This window comes from Haplochromis burtoni, unplaced genomic scaffold (genome assembly GCF_018398535.1).
Source record: "Haplochromis burtoni strain Fernald_Lab_line unplaced genomic scaffold, NCSU_Asbu1 Contig_50, whole genome shotgun sequence".
NCBI lineage: Eukaryota > Metazoa > Chordata > Actinopteri > Cichliformes > Cichlidae > Haplochromis > Haplochromis burtoni.
The window spans coordinates 2,508,822-2,535,601 of NW_024582411.1; the positions used below are offsets into that span (position 1 = coordinate 2,508,822).

A 26,780-nucleotide genomic window follows, 5' to 3' on the forward strand; every position below is an offset into this window, starting at 1 on the left:
AGATGTCAGAAAACCTCGTTGGAGATGGCATACATTTGTCTTTTAACATGTGTGAATAAATGTGTGGTAGTGCATCTTTTAATACAAACCATGACTTTCTCCTCAAACTCTAACAATGTTGTTATGTTACTTAAACATAATGACATAATTTTATTGTCAAGCCCAAACCAAGCCGCAACAGAAAACTCAAATATGGCAATAACATGGACTCAAAAGGGTCCCGGTGTGTTCAAATACGAAACTAAAATATGATGACCAAGCTGGTGACTTTAAGATACACGGCACCTCTCATCTACAAGATATTTTTCATAGCAAGCAGGCTCTAGTGAAACAACTGTGTCAGATCCACAGAAATCCACATAATGGTGTTCACATTCAAAACTCCACTTCCTGAAGTGGAGCCCTGATGATACTGAACCATTCTTCCCCTTTCCTTCCCAGTTTTCCGTGTGATTGGATTAATTATGTGTCACTCACTTTGCTAGAGGTCAGCAAACATACATTCTCGGTCATAAGTCATCAATCTATGTGACCGTGGAGATGAAAAGTCAAGCGTGTCAGCCAGAACGCTATACAGAGAAGGATCAGCCCATTGATTTGAGGGCCAACCCAATCTCACCACAGCCTGCTGCACTGAAAACTGAAATTACCCCTACGGGCCATGTACAGTCAGCTTTATACCTTAGATTTGTAGTGCATGATCACATTAGAACGGCCTATAAAATGTTTATTTCAATTGCAGAGCAGGATAATTACGGCATAATAAAACATGCATAGTTCATCCACTGTAAACTAGTGTTAAAACGGAACCTATAATCAACTCAAAACCGGTGCAGTTTAGCTCGCGCTTCGTCATCAAAGTTTTATCTCACAGATAAGCTTTCGCCACGGCAAAGTTACTAAAATGTGCTCCGAAACAGTTCTGAATAGAAATTGCATTATTATCGCTATTGTTTATTACAATAATTTGCTTATATGGGAGCTAATGATGATGTGCCTGGAGGAGGTCTGTAATATGTGTGCAAAATGTAACAGAAGGCAAGGACAGACTGAGCAAGCTCACACCACAGACAGCCTGCTGGCTGCTGACGAACCTACATTATTGTAGCTATACTCCACTCTACTCTCCTAAATGGCTAATCTTTGTTGGATCTCACCCTTAATTGGTTAACAGTCTCCGCAGGGCAAGTGAAAGTGGTGCTATTTAAGGCTCCACCATGAAACAGCAACACTTTCATCTTGGCAATAACAGGCAACAATTATATTACCAGATTCGAAACTGAACCTTCTATCTACCCACTAATCAAAAACGCAGCCCATCTGTTGTGCTGTCTTTTGAAACGACTGTTTATCTGCAGCCTGTATGATAACTGTGTCTGGACACTAATTAACTGCTAAACAGACCACAATTAGATGCTATTTCTATTAAATTCTGCAGAAGAAGAAAAAAAGTAGGGAGAAGGGGAAAAAAAAAACAAAAAACAATGAGCGCGTTTTATGTTTACTCAAACTGTACCAGTGAAGCACTATTGCTCTCCTTCAACGTCTCTCTTCCTCTCTCTCATTCTCCCTGAAACATGCACCCGCGTGCGTGCGCACGTGCATCAATACCAACTTAGGTGCATGCGCGCTCTCCTTCTTTCTCCCTCTCGATCGCGCACATTCAGACTGGCAGGCGGACCAGTAACATACACGCACACACACACACATACACACACTTTCCCTTAGCTGTGCTTTTGTGTTTTGTCAGAATTAATGAGAAAAGTTCCCTTGCCCTAGGGGTAATTAGTGTCCTTGGAGTTAAATAAGCTAATACTTAGACACCTCTGGCACAAGCAATTATGTTTGTGTATTGAATAATTGATTCAAAGAGGGGGGAAGGGCTGCTAATCAGATCTGAGCATAATGAATTGATTTAATTAACAGGGGAATCCGAGGGTCTCTGGAAACTGCGCGCATTTATTCAGTAGCAGCAGAGGCGAGCGCGGCACATAAACTGGGAGAGAGGCGGCGCGAGTTTGCTTTTAGCAGTTGTCAGATTTGCAATTGGATTTGTTTGAATATAGTTGCCGTTTCGGAGCAAATGAGAACGGGAAAGAGAGAATATTAAGAAGCGAGGAGAGCTCAGCCGTTCAGTCTGAGCGTCTGATCCGACCGTGTGTGCACAGTTACAGATAGGCGACACTAGATTTGTATCGCTTTTCATTGTTTTTGCCCCCCTCCTCTTTTTTCTTTTTTTATTCTATTCGCATGGAATTTATCAAGAGCAACCGACGCTGTTTGATCGCTATTTGTTTGCGCTGCACTTCAGTCCGGATAGGGGTTTCTCGTCGTGTTTATCGCCGTATTCCGTGTGTGAATTATTATTGATAGGAGGGAGAAAACGCGCAGACGGCAATTCATCTTTCCAGGGTTTCGGTTTATCGAGGCGTAGTCTAGTCAACCGCGCGTTTCAAAGCCATTTCCAGGAGAAGCTGTGAGCACACCGAGCGGTGCAGCCTGCTGGAGCCGAGGACGGATCGCCCGAGGAAGGACTCCTCGTTCCTCAGGACGATGGTGTTGGACAAGGAAGAGGGTGAGTAACGTCTACCACCGTAGGATGCTATAACCTAGGGAGTAACGCGGCAAACTAGTGACATTTTAGACACTGAGTGTTTTTTCCCCGGACCCTGTGCACCGGCAGCCTCCGCTTAACGCTGGCTTTTTCAACCCCATTCAGTCACGATGGGGTCCGGGCGATTTTTTCTCTTCCCCTCCCCTCCTTTTTTGTTAACTAACAATATCGTATGTGCTTTCTGTACCACGAAGTTGATGCGCTCTTCCAAAAAAAACCCTACAAATGCCAAACTGCAGTTCAGTTAGGGAGAGTTTATTATAAACGGGATTTGTTTGTAGCTTTTTTTTTGCCTTTCTTTTTTTGTTTTCTTTTTTGTCTTTCTTCGTGTGAGCCAGAGTTTGATGATACTCCACACAGACTGCAGTGCATGTGGCTCCTCTTTTCTTTCCTCCTCCTAAGTGCTTTTTGCGTCTGTGAAGTTGGCGAGGCAGCCTTTGACATCACCACGGGATGGGAGATGACAGCAGAGTGCTTTTAACTTGATTGCAAATTATGGATAGCGCCTGTGCAGCGTTCGCTCACTTTCCATCCAAATAGGCCTACTTGCATTACTTATCTATTTCAATGTATTTAGGTTAATGGGCGAGGCAATCTAATTAATTTTAATTTAAATCAAATTCGCCTCTAATGACGTCCCATTTTGGATTAAGCCGATGTTGAGATGTGTGCAGTGCATCCGTCACATTCGGCTCTGTTTAGTGCATATGCTCTGAACACATTTGCACAACCTGATTGAGATGAACTAAAAACCAAGTAGGTGTGTGTTGCATGTCTTTATTCTGTCACTTCTTTAAGAGTATTTTGAGGTCGATTTGCTGACAATACAGACCACCTGCTGGCATGCACGCTGACAGCCACCACGACCATAAAACACTTCTTTTTTTCCCCGTGTGTGCGTGTGTGTGCATGTTATTTCTCAAAGTACGGGATATTTCTCTTGTACACTCCAGTTTATGCAGGACTCCTCCTCCTCCAAAAGTAATGGATGCATCTGTAACCCATTATTTATGTTTGAAAATGGATCTTTCATTCATCTTAGAGGAGCATCCTTTCACTTACACATCCAAAAACCAATAAAAGGACTGCGGTAGAGACATAAATTGGTCTGTCTGGCTGAATCTATGTTGTGCTGCTAATGTACTCAAATTAACTCAACTGTAAATTGTCTCCTTTGGATGTCTGTCTTGCTAAAAGTTCCCTATATGATTCATGATTCAGATTGCTTTTAACAGTTATTGGCTAAGCAATATGGTAAATGTACAAGGTGATGCAAATGGCATTAGTGGGAAAGGATGCACAGGAGCATGTAATGCAGTCAATACTACATTAACTACTGATGCCCAATTACAGAACCAGGGAGAGAGGCTTTTAGGAGCATTAGGACTTGCAGAAAAGCTGAGATCACCTGCTGCTCATTGCCTAAAAGCTTCACCCTTTATTTGCTGGGTCCAACCAGCAGCTCCAGCATTTTGGCCAGGTTGTCAGCAGAGCGGCTCGGATCTGGTCTCTTTCTCTATGATGCCTCTTAGCGTTTATTGGCTCCAAAGTTATAGGCTTGTCAATTCAACCTTCACGTCTAATGTATCCACTTAGTGCCTGCGCAAACAGATGCACGCGTATGTGGCAGTGGAGGTGTGGGTCTGGGTGGCCACACGTGTGTTTATGTGTGCTTACTCTGCGTTGCTGTTTTGTTTTTTTTGTTAGTTTATTTGTTTTTTGTTTCCTTGATTGATGTACTACTATGCCCGTGTGCGAGTCGCCTAAGTGTTCATATTTCAGTCCTTGCGCGGGCTATAAAACAGATCATCAGTGTGTCTGTTCTCGTGTTCAAAGCCAGCGATCCAAGTTGGCAACAAAGTAATGATGCTGCTTGTTTGGCAGACCGTTTTTGAACTCTGACTCCTCTTAGAAAAGTCTGCAACAATTTGTGCTGCAAAAGCAATTACCAGAAACGAGCCTCTGTGACTGATACCAGTTCTTTTCCCACTGCGCAAGTTTGTCTCGAGTCGAAAATGTAAAATAAAAATTTGTGACGCACCCCTGTCAGTTGTCATTGAAATCCTCGTCCTGAATGGTTTCATGTTGGATGCAGATACCTGTGGATACTGTGTGTAAACTTAGCTCCTTACTCTCAGATGATTAGGTCATTATCCTTGTATGTATATTATCTGGCAGAGCCCTGAGTCTGGGAGCACAGAGGACGACTGCAGTAGGAACACAGGCACTGCTCTGTGAAGTGACCTAATATGCAGGTTATAGTGGGCAATGAATAGCAACATGTACCAAAATATTCACTGTCAACATTTTATTTTACTCTGCGATATGAGGTTCCAATTTGCGTATAATTTGAGAGGGGTGGAAAAAGCAACTCAGCCGTTTTCTCTCTTTCTTCATACACTGCAGGAGAAGAAAGTGGGTCCACGCTGAAGGCATCTTCCTGCTGAACATTACCATAACTACAGTATACTCTTTACAGACCTGAACCAAAGGGCGGGGGGGGGGGGGGAAAAAACAGAGAAAAAAAAAAACCTCCAGCTACTTACAAGTTTCCAGTTACCTGTGCTTGTTAATTTAAGATCCTGTTATCAACCTGTCCACTAAAAATGTGTACATTCATAAAGCATGTGATTGAAAAGCAGTGCTCCAGATGAATACAGACTGGCGATCTTTCTGTCAGCTGCTGTAATAAAACTTGGGCTTCGGGCTCCGATTTTTATTTTGAAATAATAAGAATTGCTTCATTCTTTACCAGTGTTACCATGGTAATACTGTCTTGTAGCGATGTTATATTGATTTAGAAAGTGGACAGTAATATTTCTTTTCTGTTATTTGCTTTCTGAGGGTTGATTTCTAATTTCCAGTTGGAGATTACTTTTATATGTTCCTTAAGTCTTTTCACTTTTACAAAGGAATGCAATTTGCTCTCTCGTATTTGCTATTTTCTCAGCTTATTGGTTTGGTCTTACTTCAAAATTAAACTTGCCCATTTCAAATATTGAAATTACATCTGGTTTTGGTGCTCTAGGGCTTGAACAATATTACAAACACATTGCTGCGTTTGATATTTCTTAAGTCAGTACGTTTTTTTTTATTAAGCTTTATTATAGGCACCTGCGTTGCCTGTATTGAACTTTTTCTCCTCTTACACACAGTTTGTCAGGAGGCAGTTGAGTATTTGAAACATTTACAAAGTGTAACCTAGTGCTTTTTTAAATGTATTTTTTTATAAATATGTAACAAAATGGTACCAAAAAAAAAATACATGTGCGTAAATAGCACAATATACCCTGCACTGACAAGCAACAGTCTTACACCCTCACTGTTTTGGCTGTCCATGTAAATCATTTCACTTTATTCATTTTAGCTGAGCTCAGAAGAAAAAAAAATGCACACAAAATCGCATTAATACAATTTTCAGCTGCGAGTGTTTAATTCCATCTAATCTGAGCCTGATCTTACAAATGCAGAAGCCTCACAAGAGACAATTTCGTCTGTCACCACTAAAACCTCTAGATCCCTATCAGTCCTGATCGTTTCATATTTTACGAGTGCGGGAGATTTGTATCACTTTCCATGATCTAAGTGGAATTCAAAGAGACTGAACTGAGACTTAAGAGACGCGTGTTAGCGAGCGCGCCCACCTGCCTCCGATGTAAATTGCTGCACTCATCAGTGTGGCACACAAACTCAATTATGCACTCTTGAGCTGTAAGAGCATCCCTTTTATTATTGCCAGAGGCCACATGCTAGCTATGTTATCATACAAATTCTCACAACAAGATCTGCTGCCACCACATGCATCACAGAGAACAGACCATCCCTGTTGTGTTGTCCCAAGTCTGACCCCCTTTTTTGTTTTTGGCTTGTTTTTATTCACTTCAAAAACGATGTTTTCAGCATCAGCAGGAATATTGCGAGACTGGTGAGATTCAGCCAGTATAAAATGAGCAGGACCAATGCAGCATTTTCCCAAATCTGCATATATTCTAACAAGCTGAGATGAGTCACAGACACTGGGGGAAACCTTGTGTCTTAGTGCAAGTTCAGAGGCAAATGCAGAAGAATACATCTAAAAATATTAGATGAGCCGCTTTACTGGTGTCAACACTGATTGAATAACTAACACAATACATGCGTATACACTGTATATACGATACTGCTTCATCTGTTTGAACCTGTTGAAAGCAAGTCTCACTGCTACCTGTCACCGTGAAGCCGACTCCCTCAAGCAGTTATTGACTGCGCTCATGTTTACGTGGCAAGGGGGGGGGGGAAAAAACCGATACACTGATGCCTCTGCAAACATACATGTACACACTTCCTGCAACATCTCATCAGTTATTTTTTTCCTGCTGTTGTTTTGTTTTTTAACATGAAGTTATTTATTCACCTGTTTACCGGTTGCATGCTCACGGCTGCTGCTTGTGTGTCGTTCCGCACTCACTAAAGCTTACTCTTTGCTCGCTGAGAGAAAAAAAATCATTTCTCCTCTATTCTGTCATCATAGGCTTAGAAAAGGAAGACAGGAAACATGGGAGAGACGAATGACATGCAACAAAGTTCTTGAGATGAGCAGATGTCAAAACTACAAAGCCACCAACTATCGTTCTTCAGCAGCTTTGCTACAATGGGGGGGGGGGTTAAATGACATTTGGAAAGATTTTAAACCTGAAATACCTGAAATATAAATGGATGTTTATGTTTGTTTGATTACGATGGTGCGTCCTGAATCATGTTTGACCCGACTCTCGAATCCTATCAGCCTCTTAACACCTTCTTGTGTCACAAATCAAACTAACCTACATTTTATTTAAACCCTCCTGATTTAATCCCTTGATGCACATTTTTTTAAAGTATGCATACATGTGTTTTTTTTAATCGCAAAACCCTATTCGGAGATTTTAAAGAATCTACTGACTATATCAGTATGACATATTGATTACTACTTACTCCTCCTTTTTACTTTCATAGCTATTAATGCTTTGTGCAAAGCTAACAAAGAAATCCTAATTGCGTATATGTTTTTTTTGTTTGTTTTGATCTTTCAATCCTTCATCGCAGTATCTATGAGCACAAATCCAGTCATACAAATTCAGGAAACCGGATCTCAGATGAGATAAACCTTTGCCACTGCCCTCACTAAAAGTCATCAAAATTGGCCAATAGGTGCTTGGAAATCAACAATGCGTTATTAGCCTATGCTGCCTTTCATCGCATGCTCGCTTCTATAGTTTTTGCCGTTGTCATATTTCCGTTTGCAGAAACCCTGATTGTTGTACATTTTCATCTGTCTCTGGCCCTGCCTGTGCGGATTTGTTTCTTAGGGTGTAAGTGTTCACTGGTTTGTGAAAGAGACTTTGTTCCTGTAAGTGTAAGGAGCAGCGCAGCCTCTAGGGGCTGCTAGCGGGGCTTTTAAACTTTCAGACTAACTTCACTCCACTCTCAACTTCTGAAAACAGATTTAAGCAGATTCAATGTTTCTGAAAAATTTGTTTGATTCTTTTAGGGCAACTTAATTTTGTCATAAATTTGCCATAAACCTTTTTGTTCTAATGTTTTACACAGCTTAAAATGACACGTATTGAAATACTTAAACTGCTGCTTGCGTTTCTTTTTTATTTATGCCCAAAACATCAAAATTAAAAGCTGATTTATAGCATGAAATAGCGGAATCCAAAAGAAAGGAGGGTGGAGCCGTCACACTTTATTAAGATCTTGCAATTATCTTGTTGGTAAATAGAAGAGCCTGGGTGCCTTCACTTAAATAAGAGCCAACTTGCTGAGAGCTAACCCCTCATTGGTTGACCTTTAGGTAATAAAATCTTAAATAGCTAATTAAAGCCCGTGATTAAGACAGCCTTTTTGTTGCCCCTTAGAGTTAGATTAGGCTTTTGATATTGACTATCTGAGTATTTGCAAATACAGCTTCTGATCAAATAATGCCATTTGTGTGTGTGTGTGTGTGTGTGTGTGTGTGTGTGTGTGTGTGTGTTTTCCCAATGAAGTTAAAGTTAAACCTGTTCCTCAGACACTTTTGGCCCCCGTTTCAATCACATTACCTTTCATTTCATTTTATTACATTTCATTTGACCAGCCATTTGATTTTAGCCAGCAACAGGAATTACTCCTAGAGGGAATGGCATAGCTCTTTTATATTACGGGGTAATAAAATAGTATTCAAACGTATTCATTAAGACCATTTTCATAATGAAACATCAAATATCCTCTATGGCGTTTCCCTTTTGAGAGTTTTGGGACAGGCCTGACTTTGCGAGACAGCTTCTTCATGAAGACCTCTTTCTCTAATTGTGCACCCAACCTCCCTCATTATTTACCCCATCAGGTGTGGGAGTAGGTGCTTGAATGACATTAGAGGCCTGTGCTGCCAAATAACTGCCCCCTGTGGGGAATTTGCATTATTCAAGATTAAAGAACCTCACATAGTGCACCACAGTATGGTGTTCCGTCTTCCCTTCCATTTTCAACACACCGAGGACCCTGAATGGCACACCTGTCTCCTGGCATATCCTTTGAAATAATAAGTGTGCAGTAATTGCTGGGGAGTGGGAAGGATTTCGTACATCACTTCCTGACCTCATGAGTGACACAAACTTTAGAGGGCTCCATTTTTCCATCTCCAAATGCATTTTTAATGTGGACTGAAAAGTGTTTGTGCATTCTGTTCCGGATGGCGGAAAGTGGCTGTGACGGGTCTAATGGTTTGATTTCTTTCTTTCTTTTTTTCTTGACAGGAATCAGAAAGTGGCAGATAAGATTGCCTCTTCTATAAAGGTTTAAAAGTATCTAGTTTGACAATATATAGATTTTTTTTAAAAACTTTATTCAATCTCAAATGGAGACTCTGGGGGAAATGTCAGTTGATCTTGTGCCTACTGTACTCAACTGAGATGAAGATGCATTCACCTTCTCGATTATTGACAGCTTGCACTTAAATGAAAAGCTGCAAAATGGCAGGTTTCGAGAACTAAATACCTTAGACCAACGGCAGACAAAGCTCAACAGTGAGCCCACATCTGATTGGCTGGATGAAATATCAAATGGTCTCCTTGATCTGTCAACACTGACAGTCTTCCTTCTTTAAGACCTCTCTTGGGGTTTATTTGGAGTAAAACTGCACGATCAAACCATGGCTGTTTTTTGCGTCTCTTCTCCTCCTCCTCATTCATCTTAATCCCCCACTCTCATTTTCTTTTTCCTCATTCTTTCCCCCTCACTCTCTTTCTGCTGTTGACAGCTTACCTTGCAGAGCTCTAATCTCAACCTACTACTGAGCAACCAAGTGTTGGAACAAGTCGCCTTCTGTAATAATTTGGAAACTCTGCCAGTTTCATGTCTTGAAAAAAAAAAAAGCAGCAATGAATTTAATTAGAAAGCTGTTGCATATCTCTGTGATACATTTCTTTTAATTAACCCCATGTGAATAAATTAAAAATAATAGGGGGCTGAAAAGTGTGGAAAAAAAGCACCCTAATGAAGTTTTCCGTTAATTGGGATGGAGTGTGCAGCCAAACCACAGTGAGTAGTGAGCACCAGGAGCTAACAATACCTTCTGTAAGCCTTTAGAAAAAGGGCCTAGGGCCTTCGTGCTGACTTCAAGTGTAAGAAATGCACCTCTGACGTGATGGAAATGACCGTAGGCTGGGAGAAAAGGCAGCCCTGTTCCAGGCTGCTCTGCTGAGACTCCCCATGCCGCGCTTGAAGCTGGGCCAGTGTTATTGCAGCCCTAATGTGCCTGACTCATTTGGAGCGGATCAGGAGTAATTATGGTAGGGAAAGTGGCTGCCGACCGTGGGGGTCAGGACACTTGTAACATGTGAAAAGAGCAATTATTCCAGGAGACAAAACCCTCCCTTATCCTGGGCAGTGCCAGGGTCAATGCAAGGGACGGCTGGGCTCCGTTTCAGCGGGGCTTATTAGCCACAGCAAGCTGCAAAGTTTGAGAGAGTGCATCTTGTTAATGAACAGTCCCCTCCTCAACTGCACCAGCCCTGTCTGCTCTCTCCCACTTACTGTGGGTGTTAATTATGTCATAATCATAGCATGCATACAGTCCCAGAAATCACCTCACAGACCCTAGCATTCATACACAACCATCTGGAAAAGTAGCATGCCGCACGGTAACATAGTAGGCTCTTAGAGCAAATTATGAGAGGGGGGAAAAACAAAAAAACACAGCCAGTATGAAATGTAATATTGACTTGGGCCTAATTCGAGAGAGCATATGCACGTGTTCATGCATATCTCTTCTTTTGCTCCTTGCATATGTGCCAGCTAACGATAGGCACATGATTCAGTGTTCTTTATTTTGTTTATCATTCAGAATGCGCTCATCACTCTGCTTTCGACTGACATGTCTATTCCAGCTGATATTATTACCAGATGTCTTGTATTTTGTCTCGGAGATATAAAAACACGTCTACGGACTCAATTACAGCAATGATGGAAGCTGAATGAAAAGGGGCTGATTTATGCGCACAATAGCAAGACATCTGCATGAGATGCCTATTAACCTCAGTGGCAGACACCTTGGCCCAGGGACAAATTTTATTTTCCAATGCCAAGGCCACAACATGGCTGAAGCACAAAACACTTGGATAAAGAACTAGACCAAAATCAGCACAGTAAGTTTGGATTTTTTTCTACTATTCTTCACTTTTTCGAGTTATTTGAGCTCAGCATCGTTTGTAACTTCATGCAGCAGTTTAAAGACTCGGTTAATATCCGGCCCGATGTCTTGTGCAGGAGTGGTTTGAATAAAGGAGAGGGTGGTGGTGGTGGTGGTGGGGATAATGACACATGCGCTTGTTCCAGATAAATGCAATCATTTGCTAATACAGTATCTAATTTCCCCGAGCATCGCGCTCTGTGTATTCACCACGCCGGTGGCTAACGCGTTCTTATTTAGTGCAGCTGGGAGTTGGAATTATAGGGGCCCCCAAGAAGAGGCCCACCCAGGGCCAGCTTCCACTTCCTTGAAAGACCACCTCCCTCCCCATGTGTCAGGAAGGCTGAGCGAGTCTCATCAAGATCCTTTACCTCCCCGTGAACCAGCAAAGTCTGCATCGCACCATGGCGTCAGAGCTTTTAATTGATCAAAAGACATTTAACAAACAGAGAAGCAGATGTAACTGTCCTTTCTGCCATTAAAGGTTGAGTGCCTGTGAGAGCAGCTGTTCCACTGGGAGTGTGTGGGTGTGTGTGCATGCACAGCAGTTGACTAGTGAAGGGGTGAATTTGTGAGTTCGTTTCCCTATCAAATGAGACAACTGGCTAATCAACATTAAAATTATATTGTTTTAAAGCTATTTCTGATATGAAATCAGTTTAGTTCTTTAGTGAATAAACATTTACTGTCAAGTTTTCTTTTTCTTTCATTGTAAATTTAATATAAGAAGAAACAGTGCTGATTTTAGCAGGTGATTATTCAGACTAATATTATCATTCCCACACCTTTACGCCCACAGAAGCTGATACAAGACTAACCAGTCTTCCTTTTAGTCTGCATGAAATGACACAGCAGAGCTGATGGTGGCTCCGGGATTCGTATAAATTAGTGTATGCGGAATACCATTCAAGCACCTGCTCACTTGTTTTAAAATAGCAACCAACACTTTAATGGTAATGATGGGGAGGGGAAAGGGAGTTTGGGGCAAATTGTAGGGGTTTTTTGGGGTTTTTTTTTTACAGGTTTTCCCATGTCTGTGTGATAATTGTATTTTTCCATTTTCCTCCCCTGTATTTCCTTGAGTGCTCCATCCAGCGTGTTTTCTTTTAAAACCTTAAATATATCAGAAAGGTTAGTGGACTGATGTGATTTTGTTGATAGCTCTACAGATGGAAGTGTAAATGGGGTAACAGAAATCGGATGCTATCTATAATGGGAAATACATGCTTTGACAGACTGCTTGGCTTGAGTAAAACTAACTGTACATATTCCTGAAAGATACAATCTTTAAAGGGGAGGAAAAAGAGGGAGATGACAGGCATTTTCACACAGTGCTAATGGCAAATTAAATTTCTCCTCAGGAAGGATATTTGGCAGGCCAAGTGCTGTCTCTCCACTTTGAGGGGTAAAATGCATCCCTTGTTGGAGAATGAATCGTGATGTGGAGAGGCATGCTTTTGGTAACATCAAATGACACTGGAAGGTCAGTGGCACTTGTATCTGTTAAATGGATTGGATTAAGTGGAGGCTGCCTCCTAGTCTGCTGCTTCCTTTCATAATGCAGCTTTTCTTTCTGGGAGGTGGCAAGCTTTGGAGGGTCTGTTCTACTCCACCGTTTCACAGAGCGCCGGGAGTGGTGACAGGTGCAAGAAAATGTCTCATGGCATTAAGGGAATTGAAAAGACATTTACTTTACACAATCATTTTTTTTCTGTCACCGCTCTTTGTTTAGTAGGTTTTAGCTACTGCTTGCTACACTACTATTAAAGCCGTTTTCCAGAGGCTGCTTTGGTAGAAGACATCAAACTTGTGTTTTTGGGGGGTTTTTTTCTTTCCCCCTCCCCAGTGTTGCTGCAAGGAAGAGGCATATTGGTTTCTTGGCAGACATTTGGTGCTCCTCTGCTGAGGTGTCTTTCTTAGTTAGGCCTAAGGACCGGGACATCTGCATAAAGAAACAGAGAAACCTCGGTGACATGAAAAAACAGTCTGTGTTGTCACCTTAATGATGCCGAGAAGCGTTTTATTTAAAAAAAAAAAAAGAAAAAAGTGTTGAGCAGCACACAGTAACTCCATGATGGGTTAAGCTTTGGCCTTTTCAAATGTGATGTAAAACACACGCGATATGTTTAAGGGAAGTGTTGCGAGTGGTGGTGGTCTCGACCAATTACGAGTAGCCCTCCGGAGGTGGAGGAACGACCTTTTTGTATAATTAGTTCTCTTATTTAAAGCAAAGATTTTGAGTAGAATAACTAATTAGGTGTCATAAAAGGCAAATTAAAGATTTTTGAAATCCCTGAGGGAAATGCAGCAACTTCTATATTTTTCTTTGCACAACCTCTGAAACACACACACACACACACAGGCATTTTCTCTCTCCTCATTAAGACTGTTTTTAGTTCTGTAGAAGCCTGTCAGGCGAGCACTGTTGGCATACCTGCAGAGAGCTCCCCTAACAAGCCATGAAATACAGGTAGAAGAGTCCGCCCTTATCCAGTGTGGCTTGAATTTGAAGCTTTTTAGCTTCATTTACACTGAACATTGGTATTTATAGCAGGGTTTGTGATCCTAATGCGGCAGCTTCAAGGGGTCTGTTTTGGGAAGGAGGGAGACGAGGGAGCTGGAGGGCAGGCAGAACACTAATTGATGGCTCACATCACCAGCACTGGACCAATTAGCCTCTCCTTTCTACTTCTGATAAAGAAATAAGACGGCTCAACACCACCACAGCACTTACTGACATATAAACCAAAGTCATAAATTTGACTAACAAGCCCTGCAATTCCCTTCACCTCCTTAAAAAAAAGAAGGGGGGTGCTATTTGTATTACAGTCATAGCATTATTGATGTGCGGATGGCCCTTAAAAAATTGCAGCGCAAATCTGGATCCAATGAGGTACTTTGTGGGTCCACTTGCTTGCGTGTGAGAGCATGTGAAAGAAGGAGAAAAAAGGCAGGGAGAATGATAATGATTTTCTGTTCCAAAGAAGTTCTGCTGAAAAGCGGTGTAAGATTTCTGTGAAGGAGAGTGAACTTGACAGATTGAGCTGAGAAAAACAGCGCGGAGCGAAGCAGTCCCTTGTTACCAGCTGAAGTTGTGTGTATCGCTCAGTAAACTGCAGAAGTTAAAACGGATCCAACTACAGGATGACCTTATTCACACGTAACATAACACAACTACACAATATGTCACATGTTTGCATACTTTCATTCCTGAGAAACGCCTGCGTGTGTGTGTGTGTGTGTGTGTGTGTGTGTGTGTGTGTGTGTGTGTGTGTGTGTGTGTTTGGACCGCATGCACAACTTTAAAGTGCAACAGTGACATTTCATATAAAACTGTATAACCCGTCTTTAAAATGGGGCCCTTTACAGATGCCCACACATACAAAATGTTGGCCTGACCCCCCATGTTGCAGACTGTCCAGTCTTTTTTTTTTTTTTTCGAGAGAGAGAGGGAGAGAAATGTGTTTTGAAAGTAGAGTGGCAAGTGGCGTCCACTGTGTGTTCTTTTAGATGGATCAATAGCTCAGTGTGTGAGAGAGTGTCTTAAGAGCTGTTGTCTTGTGCTTTCAGCTGTGGCAGACCTGTTAGTGCTACAGAGGGGAGCTGCGCACCCCTGCCTCTGTACCAGCAGTGGCCTGAGGGGGGCTTTTAGTCCAAACACAAATGTCAACCACACATAGACTATTAGTGTTTAGTGCAGTTATTAAATGGACTTTATTTGTCCTTTAGGAGGCTAAAAGGCGCACTTAAAGGGGACCTGCGTGACAGCAGGGCAATTTGCGAGTTTGGTAACTTAGGCTCGCTCATTGCAGACACATGAGTACAGATAAGTGTAAAAGGAGGAAAGGCTGTAATGCTCTGAGCAGGGAGCACTGTGTGTGTTGGCAATTTGTGTGTGCACACACGTGTGTATATGAGTCCGTGTCTGTGTGTGTGTGTCCCCGCGTGTGCTAAAAGGCACTTAGGCCATAACATATCTCACTGGGGTTTGGTAGCAACGTTTTTGTGGTCAGAGGCTTTTTAAAAGGTTAATGTTAATCTATACCAAACAAAGCCCACAAGGAGCTTTTACAGCTGTGGACAGTTGAGTGAAATGGGCTTTGATGAAATGATAGGTCACTAACATACTACGCAGCTTGTTGTAAATACCTCGGTAAGCAAAATAACTCTGAGAACTACCTGAGACGTGCTCCGTCCTCTGAAGCCTGCTGTCAGTGATCATGTAACTTTTGTATTACAGCATGTTCTTAGTGGAACAAGTAAGTCGAGGCTTTGTTGTCCAATGTGACCTGTGTGCCTATCTACATGGAAGAATGTTTTCTTTAATGCATATGAAGCAGGTAGGCAGTGTGCTGTGGCCGTGTGCGAGGCCAGGCTTAGACGCCTCGAGAAGCAGCCAGCTTATCAAAAAGAGAACATGAAAAGTCACTCGTGTTCCCCGGCCGTAAATCACGCGTGGCTGTTTGTCTCCTTATCACTACAGGTGTGCCGATGCTCTCCGTCCAGCCCAAAGGGAAACAGAAGGGGTGTGCTGGCTGCAATCGCAAGATTAAAGACCGCTACCTGCTCAAGGCCCTGGACAAATACTGGCATGAGGACTGTCTCAAATGTGCCTGCTGCGACTGCCGCCTGGGGGAGGTGGGCTCCACCCTCTATACGAAAGCCAACCTCATCCTCTGTCGCAGGGACTACCTGAGGCAAGAAAGACACACAATCACCTTTCTCCCCTCACAACAAGCACAAAAGCGATGTCGTTCCAAAAATTGTGTTACTCAAAAGGATCGCAGAGTTGTTGTTTTTTTGTTCCCTCCTCTCTTTTCAGTTTCGCATATAACCCTCCCGGTAGGGTTTGTTGTGCTTTGTCAGTATGAGTCGCGAACACTTTTAAAATCAATTTCCATCAGATAAGGTTAACGCCTTATTCTTTTACAGAATGTATATAGGTGAAGGCTAATCTGTTTTGCATAAGGAGAAAAATACGGGCAATTTTTGGAACACCATTTTTCCTTCTTCCTCTTTTTTTATTTAAAAAAAATTGTCCACAAACACAAATCACAGTTCCAACATCTACGATAAACCACGTGGATACCCAACCATATATATATTTCTTCTTTACATGAACAATGAACTAGTGTTCTGTCATGATGACATGTTTTTGGTTGTATCAGCACTGTAGGCTGTGAGAAACCTCCAGGCAGGCTTGTTGCTTCACTGGTGCTCCCCCCCCCACCCCTTCTTTCTGATACCCCTGCCATCTGCTTGTTAAATTAAACATGACCATTTCCTGGGCGTTAGGTCACATTCCCTACCATTTATTTGAGGGGGAATCCCCCTGGGGCCGACTTAAAGATGCCGGTGCCCTAGGCCCCTCCTCCCGAAACACCCTGCCCTGCACCGACCTCCCCCCTTCCCCTTTCTCCATTTTCCTTCTGCCTCCTTGTCTCACAGCGTGTTCACTTTTATCTCTTACTGCTACCCATTTAAGTTTTGATTAGTTTATTCCAATTTAAGATGGTAAATTAAAAAAGAGCAGCATCACTTAAATAGCCACTAAAATTCAGCACAGAGAGCTTTAATCAACCTGGCTTTCCTCTACCTCACTGATGCCTTTTAATGACATTTCACTTTTATTTCAGCTCTTCCTTCGACCTGGAAGAAGCCTACAGAGCACTTGCGAGGTGCTTAGGGATGTTACGTTGAGATAGGCCATTACCATCCATCAGTCCCCACCCACAGTTAATGCTTTTAAGATGCAGTGAGAGGTTGACTAAGACCTGATGTTTCCCCCAAAAGGGGCAGATGGTGCAGATGAGGTAATAATAAATGGGCAAATGACCGAGAGAAGGCAAAAATGATGAAGCTCAGAGTTTCACTTGGTAAAATACATCAGCTGAAAGGACAGCAACCTCAACCCTGAAGCCATAAGTGCCTACTGGCGCTGTAAAGGGAGAAGGAAAAGCTTTCTCGCACATTAGGCCACTAAGATGTAGAGGTCACAGAAGGGATGAAATGAAGAGAATGACATATGGAATCAAGAGTTAGGAATACTAAAATAAGAATAAAAAGGACGGAGCTGTAGAGAGCTTCCTGTGCTCCTCTGCTGCCCCAGATTGTCTAATGAAATCCATCCCACTCGCCTGCTCTTCAGCCTGCGACAAATGCAGAACACTTAATGGCTGAGATGCTCGAGATGAATTCTATTATGGAACAAATTAAAACCCTTGCCTTGCGTATATAGGAAAGAGGCAGTTTGAGAGACCAGAGTATTTGAAAGTAGGTGATGCAGTCTCCATGCAGCGCCGGTTTCCTTTTCATTCCTTCTTTTCTCTGTAGTAAGACGAAGGCTCTGCTCACCTGCAGTAATGAAGTTAAATCTGTACACTGAATTAGCCTCCCGCACTTCATTAAATACAAGCAGTGGATCAAACACACTTTGGTTATTTCCCAGGGTTTGGAACCCTGCCATGCTCACATTAATTATTATAGGAGCTCCATCTGTGATTGTCCTTCAGTGGCATTAGCAACTTATTGAATGCACCCACACTTTACTGAATATTACACTCCAGCGCGCACACACACACACAAACACACAAACACACAAAATGCACACCTCAGCCAGTGTCCTCCCGTGCCCTTCAAAACCATGCACCATCAAAAAGTTTAGTTTTAATCCACCTGATGTCAGTTCCCTGCATCTTTCTTTTTGTAAGCGACTTCCTTGTAAGAATAGCAGCTTTATTAAGCATTTTCTTTATTGTCAGTCTTTTGGTGAAGTCGTAAAACCTTTAACCCCTCGTATATATAGTGATGATACGATCATCAGGACATGAAGCTAGAAATAATTCAATATTCTGTTTCATATATTAGAGTGGACATAATAGTAAGCCACTTATCAAAATGTGGTGTAATTAACTGTAAGAGGAAAACGTTTTCAAGATAATGGACATTATAAGTTATCCTAAAACCAGCTGAATAGCAATGTGATAGAGGATGGCTCCACATGGATGTGACTGTTTTTCAGATCAGTCTTCTTCTTACTCCTTGAGGAAGTGAAACAGTCGCTCTTCTTTTTCAGGCGAGATAGATCTGTACAGAGGTTTACACTTTCAAAAAAGACACAACTGTTGAGGAAGGTCAGAACACGCGACGCATGCATTAACAGTTTTCCCTTTTATGAAATCTGACAAACCCTATGCAGGCAGGGAAGTCTCAAAGAGCTCAGAGAACAGGTAGAAAACTTCAAGAGCCACAGCCCAATCTGAGAGAAGCAATTCAGAGAGGCAGATGATGCACTGTAGGAGCTTTAAGGGTTTGAAGTTAGCAAAGCAGCGAGTTGAAAGAACTAAAGAAGGCCCTCTTTTCTCTAAAGACCCATTGTAATAACTCAATAACAGAGGAAGGAGAGCTCCTTTATGTTCCTGCCGTCCAACTTTGCTCGCAACATCCCACACCAGCACACAAAGTTACATTTTTAGCTACTAAATAGGAGCTCTTTTAAGGAGTCGAGAATAGGCTTCATTCCCCTGCACTGAAGATGGTAGAAAGCAGGGATAAGGCAAGTATACAAATTCTATAAAGTTAAGAACCTAAAATGCAACTTAATTGTTTAAAAACCCAAAGTCAGCATGCATATAATTAGACCTAAGCCGTAATAATGACGGCAAGTGATCCAAACAAAGCCTATAATCTTGAGATGGTGAGATAAGAGTAATTTCAGCATTGTTAAGCAGAGACACACATATCTATTCTCATTTCTACGTGTCTACAGATGCAATTTAAGGTGTCACTCATCACTGTGTATCTGAAAGGTGTCAATTATGGTCATTAGATGAACCACAAAATTACTTTATTGATAATACAGTTTGCTGCATATTATACTGCAGATATATTAAGGTTTTTTAAGCTGTCTTGATCCTAATACTTACCAAGACTGGTGATCAGTGTCTAAAGTAAAAATGTACGTTTGGCATAGAGAGTCTTTCTTTCATGGCCATTATAGTAACATTCTCACACCCTGGCATTGCCACCCTTAGATTTAGCAGTCTGAAATATTTAATTATAAAATGTTTAATCTCTGTCTGCAAAAAACACATTAAAAACATCACAGTGTGCGTTGAAGACATGTCGTAGAATATGGAACGACAACAGTGGTACAACAATGTCGTTAACATTTTCTTACCTTGCCACCCCATGTTGCAAAACTATGGGGTGGCAAGGCTATTATACGAATTTGCATTGATCACCAACTTCTCCAATGACCTGTGAACTCCAGCTGTGTTAGAGTAGCACACACAAGCCACCACTTGATGCAAGTGTGACAAGCACAACAACAGTCTCCTCAAGGCACTTTTTGTTGTAAGGTAAAGACCCTACAATAATACAAAGAAAACCCCATCAGTCAAACAACCCCCGAAAGTGGAAAGGAAAAGCTCCTTTTTAACAGGAAGAAACGTCCAGCAGAACCAGGCTCAGGGAGGGGCGACCATCTGCTGCGACCGGTTGGGACAAAAGACGGGGCAAAAAACACACTGTGTGTACAAGTGCACAGTGAGTGAAGAAGAAACTCAGTGCATTATGGGAAGCCCACATCAGCCTCGGCCTATTGCAGCATAATTAGGGGAGGATTTAAGGTCACCTGACCCAGACCTAACTGTAAGCTGAAGGCTCTGCCTCCTATTCTACTTAAGAAACAAAAGCAAGCCATCAGTCTGAAAGCAAAGTGCTCTACTTGGTTGATGCGGTACTACGAGGTGGTTACGATAAGATTCGGCCAGTTTATTTAAGAGCTAAGGTTAATGTTCATTGTTGATCTTTTCCACAAAGATTAAGACTTAACAGTAATAACTGCAAAACATCGACAATAGCAAATTTAGCAGGATGCTAGCACATCTTTATCAAAACGTAACTTGTATTTATACCTAAAAGCATTACCACTTCAGTTTGAGTTCTGCCGCTACTGCCAGTAAAAACATTTTTAAGTTTGCAAAAACACAACACTCATCTAATAAGCACATCCAGCTTGCTTTTACTTATACTGCATTATGCCATTTAGAAATCCATATGAGAATGCGTCACAGGTTGTGGTGAGCAATCCAAATCAGCACTTCTAACCCTTTAATCCATTTATATGAACCACAGAATTGTTCAATTTTAAAAGAGGGCTTCTTGCTACAAACCCTGCTACAATACCGATGATTGATCAGCAAAGCACACAGGCCTTGGTGCATTACAAGCTGGAGAAATTTGCCAGTCATAAATGCTGAAAAAATGGTGTTGATGTTGATTTTTTTTTCTTTCTTTCTTCTTTTTTTTTTTTTTTTACACTTTTCTTCAGAGAATATTGATTTATTTAATCCAAATGGCCAGGGAAATTGAAGTGCATGAGCCACTGCACTCCTACAATACGGGACATGTGTCAGAACAATGCATTCGAATTCCTCCAAAAATAGTCTATTCAAACAAAAAGAAAATCTACTTTAAATGAAATGAATTAATGAACAAAACCCATTTACAGCTTATGTTCGTGGAATCACTGTTTGGGTGCGGTGAAGCATGTCAAGTTTATAAAAAATGACGGTTAAAATTAATGCAGTTTTATATATGTTGTAGTACACATGTTGTGTATAATTGCAGAGTCCTTGATCACACACAATCTATACTTAAGTACAAGTTAAAGGTGACTCTGAATAGCTTGCGTCTTCATTTTTGTGCTAATATGTTGGGATCTGTTGGCTAACATTGCATTTTAGTATGAAACTCATTACTTAGGATGCTCTGCTACAGTGGTGTTTCTCTCTGACTGCCTTTTAGTTTCATAGGAGCAGGAAGAAAAGAGTATAATGTGTGCTGAACAGTTCACTCAGCCTGTAATCTCCTCTTAGCACAAGGGGCTCAATTAAGCCATATGTTGATGCCACATTATAACCCAGACACGTCAGCTGTTGGCTGAAGAACAGTATGAGTGGGACACAGCGATTACCGAGAGCACTTTTTTGCACTCCAACTTCTCTGTGCCAAATATCTGCCTGCGATTTCAAATCACAAAGCTGATAAGGAAATCAGGTTAGCACGAAAGACTATTAAGACGCTTAAGACAGACCGGTTATGAGAGCCGTTACCGTCCTTCCATACTGAAGGCCTCTAACCCCTTTTTGGTGCCATTAGCAGAATACTTTCTCACTGTGGAGTTTGAAAGACGTGGGTGTTTACCAGGTTCTGCAGGCTTTATGTTGTAAATGTTTCGTATCCAACGACGAGCTCAAATAACCCTCATAATAGAGTGGAAAAGAGGTTATACCCACACTATTTGAATTACTGGTTTGTGGAGAGTATAGATGTAGCCGCAAAGTAAAAAGTAGCCACAGATGTGACACGCTGCTCTGACTGAAGGCGGAACTTGGTGTCAGGAGCAAGCTGGGCTTCCCCACCAGGCGTTTTCACAACCTGTATGTATCAACTGAGCACCATGTCTGCAGCCCAGCAGGGTGTAATGGAGATGGGTTAGAATAATCCTTCTGGCTGCTATAGGTGTGTGCATGTCAATTGCTGTAAATGACCAAGGGTTCTCTAGGCTCTTTTATAGCTTAGGTTCCCTGAGGGAGAGAAAGGACATCACTATGACCTGCTCACTACATGGAAGAGTCTCTGAATGTCATGATGACTCTGGGTGCTCTGGAGTTTTCTCTTTTTTTCCATCCAGGTAAAAAAAAAAAAAAAAAAAAAAAGAGAGAGAAAAGGGGTTCATTTATAAGCTGGAAACTCAACAGTTCACGGTTGCCAATACTTGTGCTTTGTCCACACAAACTCACTCATGTCTTGTAATATGAATGCTGGAATAGTGTGATAACAAGGTCAGGTTCTGTAGCACTGGTATTTGCTCTGTTTTCAGATCAATACTGAATGTGTGAGATTGCAATTTTTTAAAGCTGTTTGGATAAGTCTTTGTGTCTCTCTAAAGAGGGGGGGGAAAACATTCTTTGAGTTACAGAGCACCCCGTGGGTGGCAGATGTCTACTGTATGAGAACATTCAGTATTTTTTTTTCCTTTTTGTTACTGAAACAGTAACCAGTTGTAACAATGTTTCAGTTTAACACCCTGTGAATCCCTCTCATGGAACATAACAACCTTTCTCCCTCTGTTTCTGTCTTTCCTGCTCCTCTGGGGCAGTGGCCCCTAATTAGAAGCAGAGCTGCTGGATAGACATTTTCTTTAACAAGGTGAAAGCAACTGAATGGGACTCGCATAAACGAGGCAGAATATCAACACGGGGACTCCTCTGTCTGAGCTCTACAAGTTTGGGGGGGAAAAGTGTTTAACATACTGTTGGAATGACAATCTGCCGTTGCCTTATCCCCTCTTGCAAAGCTGTGAAGCGGTCCTTTTCCTGCTGCAGAATATATAAATCTATCTGTGCTTCAGAATCTCCAAATTAAACATAGGGGCAGGCGCTTGGAAAATGAAAATGTAAATCTGACTGGGGAAAGCATTTGAGGTTCCTTTTTTTTTTTTTTTGGGCTTTGAGGAGATCTACACCAGTGCCTCCTTGCTGTGTTTGTGACCTTTATCATTTGGCTCCTATCTAATAAGCCCAAACAAGCTGCAGTGAGGTTTGAGCAGTGAGTCTGTTCACTGTAAAACATTTAGTTAACTCCTCAAGGTTGCATCTACCATCTACTGTCTCAGGTTCTTCTCTGAATGAAAGAGGAAGACGGAGAAAAGCGAGAGAGCGAGGGTTTGAGCCTGAATCCTTGTAACAGAAATCTTTTTGAACTTATGACTACATTATAGAGTGTAGCCTCATGTGCAAAAAAAATCCAGCTGGATTTGGTTGAAGACAGACTCATTAGGTAGTTTTGTTTTGAAAGAAGAAAACTTTCAGCAGTTCAAATGGTTTGCCTCAGACCTGTTTTCGTTGCTTTTGCAGTGTGCGAGAGGGAAATTCTTTGAAGAAGGAGATTAAAACCATGTGATCATTATAATTAGATCATTAGCCAAGAATTAAGATCTATGTTTGTAACTCTCATTAACAAATATACCAACTGGATGCCAAGAAAGATTTTTGCCTTCAATTCGATTTTCACTCCCTTTTTCCTGTGAAAGCCCCTGTTTTTATTGAACTTCTTTGTTTTACATTTCTTGCTGTCATTTTGCTACGTGTTTGTTTGCTCTCTTTACTGCATCTAGGTAAAGAGAAGGTGGGTTAATCTCTGTCTGTGCGCTCTGTCTTTCAGGCTCTTTGGTACAACGGGGAACTGTGCAGCCTGCAGTAAACTGATCCCAGCCTTTGAAATGGTGATGAGAGCCAGAGATAATGTTTACCATTTGGACTGTTTTGCCTGTCAGCTTTGTAACCAGAGGTAAGAATGGGGGTCATAACTGCACAACAACATTGCATATTTAAGAAAAACACACACACACACACACACACACAAAAATAGGGCGTTAAAATGGCCAGTGGCTTAAATATTCGAGGCTCTTAAAAAATAATCTCAGGTGGAAAAGAAATTTTATATTTCATTCCATTATTGCAGACCACAGTTTATAATTGGTGGTGGGGGGAGTAAATTGTGGTTGGCTTGTGTTGCAAGAATCAAGGTTGCATTGCATTTGTAATGCCCTGCTAATTATTTTCTATTATGTCACGCTGCCAGCACTTTGTCCTTGTTTGTGGCTAGATCTGTAAATCTTTTAAGCCAATGGGATGTAAAATTAGCTTTTGTTCTCATTTGTCCGAGGAGGCAAAGGAGCCACAAAAAAAAATAAAAAATGACGTCCTCCAGATTTGTGCTGTTGCACAAAAGAGAATAGACACAGGTGTGAAATGGCGTTTTCCTAAGGGATAGGAACTATTATAGAATTGGAGCAAGCACAAAGCCTACTGTATGGTATGATGTACACAGAATATGACATAGCCAAATATTGCTTTTTCCCATTAATATACTGTCAGTAATGGCACCTCTCTGAAAGCAGAACGTCCTTTGCATGCTTGTCAGGGGTGCTGTGACCCTGTTCCTCCACACAGCACAAGCCCATTAACCTTCTGCAGACCAGATTCAGTTACCATAGTGAACACCTGCTGTAAGGGAATTATGACTGCAGTCTCTTTTCTCAGCTGGCAGACACAAAGCCAGGTCTCATCTGGCACAGTATTGCCACGGCTGTGACCGTTACCAGCTTTATTTACTGTGTTACCAGCCTGGCACATTACTAAAGCCAAGCCATTTTCAGCTGTATTCTTATCTTCACTCCCCTTCAGTCACATTATGGAGCTGTGTCCACTGTGTCACACAAACAAACAGCAGCACACAGAAGAACATCAGTGGGGCAGGCTGCTATGAGTTATTTTTCCCTCTCCAACTGACTGTGAGACTTTGGAGGAAAAATGTTTTCGAGCACCGGAACTAAACTGGTGTGTGAAAAGCTAACCCCGTGGCAGAGTTTCCTTGGAAACTCTTGCGGCGCCACCGCCGCTTTTGCCAGGCCAAGGAGAGCTGACCTGCTTTTCATTGGGTGCCAGCGCCTGTGTCTGTTTGATTCGAAACTGTTTAGGGTTTTAATCTACTTTTATTTGAAACCACACATTTTACGATGGCCATCAAAACAGACTCTGAATCTGGCGAGCCGCGGTCTCGGCGCATGAGGTAAAATGTCTCGAGCCAAATGGGTGCGATCAAACAGAATCATCAGTACCTGCTGATCCTAAACGCAGCGTTTTCACTGCCAGAGCAGAGTCAACCAGTCAACAAACACACACCACTTTGTCGTGATGCCAGCATTAATCATCTTTTTGTTTTCGTTTTGTTTTTGACAATGTTTTTTTTTTTTTTCGCCTTTTGTTTTTGTGTGCCAACAGGTTTTGCGTCGGGGACAAGTTTTTCCTAAAAAACAACATGATTTTGTGTCAAATGGACTATGAGGAAGGTCAGCTGAATGGGAGCTTTGAGACACAGGTCCAATAGTTGGACCCCGACGGCAGCAACAGCCGGCTCCACACGTTACACACGAGATGGATGTTCCGCTGCACTTGGAAAAAAGACAAGCGTCTGTCTGCTTGCCTGCAATACTTTTTAAGACCCCTTTATCAGTCCCTAAGGACTCTATTGTAAATGTTAAACTTTTTGCCCCTCCCACATCCCCCCCTCAACACTGAGCAGTTACAAATTTTGATGTACAGTTGTGCCTGCTTAGCTGAGCACTGTATTGCTTGTATGTTTTGTGAAATTTGTTTCAGGTTTGTTTTCTTTTTCTTTAAGAAATGGTTCACTGGAGGGTATGTACAGTCTGTTTTCTCTGTATATATAAACTGGAACATTTATTTTATGAAATGTAATGCAATTTTATTACTAGTGTGAATTAAAGATTCTTAAATGTTCATAGTGAGATTTTTTTTTTCTCTTACCAAAAACCAAAGTTGTTGTTGGAAGGAGTTGGCCCACGTGTTGATATGTAATCATGTATCAGAAAACTGCAATGCTGTAAAGAGCCCTGCAGGCGAGAAAAAAAAAAAATTTGAAGTCCTCTTTAAAACATGATGCAACGAAACAAGTTTTATTACATTTTGCAGAGTTCTGATGGAATTAGAAATGCTGTTTAAAATGAACTAAATAAGATTTTATTTGGAATAAAAGAATGCTTCTCCAAAACCGTGTTGTTGTGAGCGTGCAGGTGTCATGAAAGGGGGCTGAGATAAGCTGAGCTGCTCTGTGTGATTCATGCTTCACTAATTGCTATCTGATTATGAGGGTGAATTGGCCTGGAAATGAAATGCAACAGCAAATAAATTAGAGAGAAAATAAATGCTCATTGAGTTTGAGCTCATTCAAACTCATCAGCTACACAAGTGCAGAGCTGTATTAAAGGGTACTTTCCCCAGAAGACTGTTAATGGAGATGTGTGACACTGTCTGTTTATCTGATGAGGTTATATCAGATATACCAACTCTGGTCGAGCTGTCAAGATTTGCAGCCACTCCATCAAGTGATAATCCACTTCAGTGGCTTTGCTTATTACATGTATTTGTACACATTAATCTTTAAATTAAAGGAGGGGGAAAGGCGTTAAGCATATATTAACTGCAGTGTTCCTGCACACAGCAAAAGACTATGTGCAGGAACACTGATTACCATGGATTTGTTTTTAATATATTAAGGCTGAAAGTTAAATAGTAATCATAGTTTCTTGTTGTTACTACACAGTTACTAGCAGTAACAAGCTATAATTACAAATAAATCTCAACATTTATGTGATGTTACACCCAGCGAAACTGAAACAGCCACATTTTTACACACTGCGAAGCAGTTTTTAAAAATTCATGGCTCATCATCCATTTCATTTCCATCCAAGGTCAGTAAGAAGTATTGTTGCACATCGGTTTGGACGGGCCTCATTGGCCTTAATTTCACTCACATTACCAGAATTCACGTGTGTCGCGGAAGACCCTGAGAATTAAAACCACCTAATGCTGCCTTCGATTTAGT

At 41.6% G+C, this 26,780-nt stretch overlaps 1 protein-coding gene across 1 annotated transcript; it reads left to right on the forward strand.

Moving 5' to 3' along the window:
* Positions 1-1,676: 1,676 nt before the first annotated feature.
* On the forward strand, positions 1,677-25,695 carry lmo1 (LIM domain only 1). The gene is made up of 4 exons (XM_005936512.3): positions 1,677-2,575; positions 15,787-16,000; positions 23,535-23,660; positions 25,157-25,695. Exons 1-4 carry the CDS (start codon positions 2,554-2,556, stop codon positions 25,260-25,262), a joined length of 468 nt encoding a protein of 155 aa, XP_005936574.1. The 5' UTR covers positions 1,677-2,553; the 3' UTR covers positions 25,263-25,695.
* The last annotated feature ends 1,085 nt before the right edge of the window (positions 25,696-26,780 follow it).